The sequence below is a fragment of the Gymnodraco acuticeps genome, unplaced genomic scaffold (genome assembly GCF_902827175.1).
Source record: "Gymnodraco acuticeps unplaced genomic scaffold, fGymAcu1.1, whole genome shotgun sequence".
NCBI classification, from domain to species: Eukaryota; Metazoa; Chordata; class Actinopteri; order Perciformes; family Bathydraconidae; genus Gymnodraco; species Gymnodraco acuticeps.
Genome location: NW_022990042.1, coordinates 1,072,852 through 1,077,164, shown reverse-complemented (window position 1 = coordinate 1,077,164; position 4,313 = coordinate 1,072,852). Strand labels below are relative to the sequence as shown.

Sequence of the window (4,313 nt, the reverse complement as noted above, 5' to 3'; positions counted from 1 at the left end):
ATTTCTACACTTATGTGTTACTACTTTTAACTTAAGTATGATGTGTAAATACTTGATCACATATTGTCACATGACCTCTCTTCCATGATGTCTCAGCTCTGGTTGTGTAACTGAAGGCCAGTCTCTTCTCGTGACCATGACTCAGCACTTCCTGAGGGGATTGCCTGCCTTACATGATGAGCCTGTGACATCATCACACCCTGCTCCTGGGAGATCACCTGCGCGCGTGTGTGAGACACAGTTGGATAAGAAAAGGGAGCGTGGGGGGGGGGGTGAAGCAGTTCAGACCGGCTTGCACAACACATCGCATGCCAGTGCCTCCTTAACGAACAATTTTCTAAGTCATGTGCTCTGCAGTCAGCCACACACACATTCTGATCCTGGGGGCAGTCAGCCAGTGGTCTACAGAAACACTGATGGTACCACGCTGCCTCAATTAAAAAGTGATATTAATATTTAGAGCACTAAAGACTCAAGACTGCATTTACCCAAGGAGGGTACTTCGTGAGATACTTTTTGCATTTCATGCTACTTTGTACTTTTCCTCCACTACATGTATTTAGTACCTTTAGTTACTTTACAGATCTGGATGAATGATGTGAAATATAATCAAGTGTTGAATCAGACTTTAGTTCCACCTGGAGTAAATCCACAAGCTACCCTGCAGTATACAAAGTCATTCAAACTAGCTGCACCTTCACCAGCTTTGAGAACACTTTCATGATCAATCATTATAAAACACATCATATATATTATTCTGAAATGGACCAATCTGCACAATGACTACTTTTACTGTCGCTACTTTCACTATATTTTGATGAGAATACTTTTCTACTTTTACTTGAGGAACATTTTGAATGCAGGACTTTTACTTGTGTACAAGATCTGAGTACTATATGTGGAATACAGGTATTGTGTGCAGCTGATGTCACATGCTCTTGTTTGAGGAAGTCAGCTGGTGAAACACTGAACTGTCCAACAAATCAGTGAGAATCGGTGAAAAGGGAACCTGTGTGGATGAGTGAGCGAGTTCCTGCTGAGCGAGCAGAAGCACGTGCAGAGGATTATTGTTCTCATCAGCCCAGAGATGGCCCCGGGGCCACAGAGGCCAGCGTGACCCCTCTGATCCGCACGTGACTCCTCTTCACAGCCGTCAAAGGCCACAACAGCTGGGCGTTTACTAACATTTCCAGAAATGGAACAAAAAGGAGAACAGTTCTGGATTCCAAAAAAGAAATACTTTTTTATTGACAGCAATACATATGTATTCAGATTTTGCAAAGTAAAAAAAAGGAACATAAATACATTTAAATATCATTAGAAATAACTTATATTGTAAGAAAATAATTATTTGTACTTGTGCCAATAAAACAGCTGGCATAGGAAGTACACACAGTGTCTTCACTGGATGTGGAGCCCTTCCCTTTTTTCTTTTTTTTTTTAAATAGGACAATAGCAACGTCAACATTTACTATTTGAATGAAATAAGTGAAATTGCATAAAAAGGTCCAGTGTTTCAACAAGTGCTTTGTTTCTGCAGAGAGGCCTCGTCCACTCCACAGACCCTCCTCTCTCTGACTCGGATCAGAGGCTTCACCACACAGACATGATAGGATCCTCGAGGACAGGAAGTGTCCGTGCTTTTTGAAACGTCCACCTCATGACGACACAAGTGCTTCCTCCGTCTCGTCTTCAAGGCTGACAGAAGCAGCTCCAAACAGTCCATCCCCCGGCTTTTTTCTTCTTCTTTTAAATACATCCCATAAAGACGCCAGAGTCTTTGTCTTCTTCTTTCCCCATCAGCAGTGCTTTGGAATTTGATCTCTGGGTGGCAATGTGTCCATCAGGGCTCACACCACGCTTACTGTGCAGATACAAGTCCTTCCTCAGGGTGTCCATGCTCAAAGTTCATCGCTCGGGCAGGTTGATGATGGGAACCCACTGGTCCATGCAGCGGCTCTCCCTGCAGAACCGGTTCACTTTGGTCAGAGCAGGGTCCTTCCATGATGTCGAATGAGGGCTCTGAAAATATGAAAGAAGAGAAAGATAAATAATCTGAATTCAGTGTGCAAAGTTGACTTTTTGGTCCATGGCTTGTGAATGTTTTATTTGACCAGCCTCTCAATACATAACCATTGTTTTTCTGGCTGTTGAGTGATGCAAATCTAGGTGTGTGTGTGTGTGTGTGTGTGTGTGTGTGTGTGTGTGTGTGTGTGTGGAGATATTAAAGGTATTCCACTCTGCTGAAATTCCTAAGAAGTCATATGAGAGAGGAGTCATGTACTTGTTTATCACAAGAACAAGTACAGGCAAGTTCTTCTTTGAGTGTCTTGACTTAACCCCTTGTATTAAATCATTACAACATGTATTCAGACATGTGGAATGAAACTTACAGTGACTAGGACGCAGTGCAGGTCCATAGGTTCCCCCCCGCTCTGTTTTCCTCCTCCACCCAACATTTCTGCCAGGCGCCGGGTGTTGTTGACTCTCAGGATGTTGATGTCGTTCTCGCAGCAGAAAGCCTGTATGAGGGTGAAGTGGATCTGCAGGGCCACATCTTTCACATCTTCATCATCAGTGGCCAGGATGCACAGAACCACATTATCAGGGTCCCTGGAGAGCAAAGGAAGAGACAATTAGTCTATTTGGATTGAAACAAAGCACAGGATAAGTACTATTGTACATAAGCACAGTAGTTTTTAGTGAGGGATCTGTGGTGCCTGTCAATGGGTGATTAACATTGTAACCTTGTACTTACACATTGAGGGACTTGGCAGCCTCATACACTCCGACAGTGATGCAGCCCTGCGGTAAGGCAGAGGCGAGGACCTCTTCCAAAGCTTTCGCCACCGAATCCATTCTGCAACACACAGACAAGGTCAGGACCACTCAGATTATTTACTCAAGTAAAAGTATACTGCAGTGTAAAGAGTATGCAGCAGAACTTTCAATGATCTTGCTTATTTGAAGTGAATATGTCAGCACTGTTCTTGTTGTCCTTAGTTTGAATCTTTATGGTTTATTGCACTTATTGTACGTCACTTTGGATAAAAGCGTCAGCTAAGTAAAAATCTTGCATTCAAAATTGTAATTAGGTAAAAGTAAAAAAGTATTGGCATAATACAATACTTTAAGTACCAGTACCAAAAGCAAAAGTATGCGTTATGCAAAATAGTCATTTTAAGCACCACATATTTTTAAATGATTCTATTACATTTATTCAAATTGTTGATGCATTCATGTATTTCACACTGCAATGGTGCACTTAGCAAAAGTGGGATTTATTTGAATTACTTTATACACAACTGGGTAGCTTAACCTATACAAATATAATACAAATAACACCACTGTAGGACATCGTTAAACCATACCACTAACACTTTCCTACGTCATTATGCCCTGGCTAACATTCAGTTAGCTTCACTGCTAGCTAACCACCCGGCGTCGTCTCAAACTGACAGATGTGCACGGGTTGGTTTCGCCACGTAAAAAGTGAATTGTTTTCACTTTAACAGTTAATATAGTTTTGACAGGTGTGGGAAACTAAACCGGCATATTCAATGTCGTGTCATGTCAACTTTCCTGATACTTATATTACTTTTAACAGCATTGTGTTAGCTAGTGAGTGAGTGCAAAGTGTCTCGCGACATGTTCTCATCAGAAGACCAGTTAGCTAACCTGTCTGCCACAACGACAATGTCAAGTAGTTGTTAACAAATAAATATCTTTGAAGTCACTTTTATCGTGCATTAATATATTAAATGCATGTAATGCTGCTGCAGACAACCAATATGATAGCAAAATCAGCGTAGCAGGTCGGTAGCAGTAAGCATGCACCGATGTTTTAAAGAATAAATGGCATATAATTTACCTTTCTTGAGAGTAATCCCCACTTAGTTCCTCAAATGTCATGTTGTACATATAATCCAAATCCACGCAAGAGCAGAGAGAGTGTAGTCTCTAGTACTGGCGAGTTATCCTGGTATCTTCTCGACTAAACACACACTTTATCTGTAGTTCACTATGCTGCAACTGAGGGATAAAACTGGCAACTCCACATTAAAACTGTCCGGGACAATGCAAGTCAGGAGAGAACATTTGCAAAACTGCGATGATTGGTCGTATGCTAATCATTGGGCGTGCCCTCGAGTGTGATTGGTTGGTCACACAGCAACAGGCGCGTGTGTCTCCAACCGGGTAACCACCGTAACTGCAGCTGTCTGCTGACTGCTGGCCTCTCACATTTTTGGACTAACATTAAAATACACTTTTCAGTACCCGGGCTGCAAAACTCATCTACTCGTGGAGCCATT

The 4,313-nt window shown here is 42.1% G+C and overlaps 1 protein-coding gene across 1 annotated transcript; it reads right to left on the bottom strand.

Annotated features, from left to right (window-relative positions):
* Positions 1-1,230: 1,230 nt before the first annotated feature.
* On the bottom strand, positions 1,231-4,057 carry gadd45aa (growth arrest and DNA-damage-inducible, alpha, a). Its single transcript, XM_034215208.1, has 4 exons — positions 3,872-4,057; positions 2,759-2,860; positions 2,394-2,613; positions 1,231-2,022 (listed from the first exon to the last, which is right to left on the bottom strand). The coding sequence occupies exons 1-4, from the start codon at positions 3,919-3,921 to the stop codon at positions 1,909-1,911; spliced, it is 486 nt and encodes a 161-aa protein (XP_034071099.1). The 5' UTR covers positions 3,922-4,057; the 3' UTR covers positions 1,231-1,908.
* Between the last annotated feature and the right edge of the window lie 256 nt (positions 4,058-4,313).

Excerpts from the sequence above, each read along its gene's own strand:
- gadd45aa (XM_034215208.1), bottom strand. The coding sequence starts at position 3,921 with ATGTACAACATGACATTTGAGGAACTAAGTGGGGATTACTCTCAAGAA. Across the intron at positions 2,614-2,758 it reads GCTGCCAAGTCCCTCAATGT|GGACCCTGATAATGTGGTTC; the intron begins GTAAGTACAAGG and ends TTTGCTCTCCAG. Across the intron at positions 2,023-2,393 it reads TGCACTGCGTCCTAGTCACT|AGCCCTCATTCGACATCATG; the intron begins GTAAGTTTCATT and ends TCATATTTTCAG.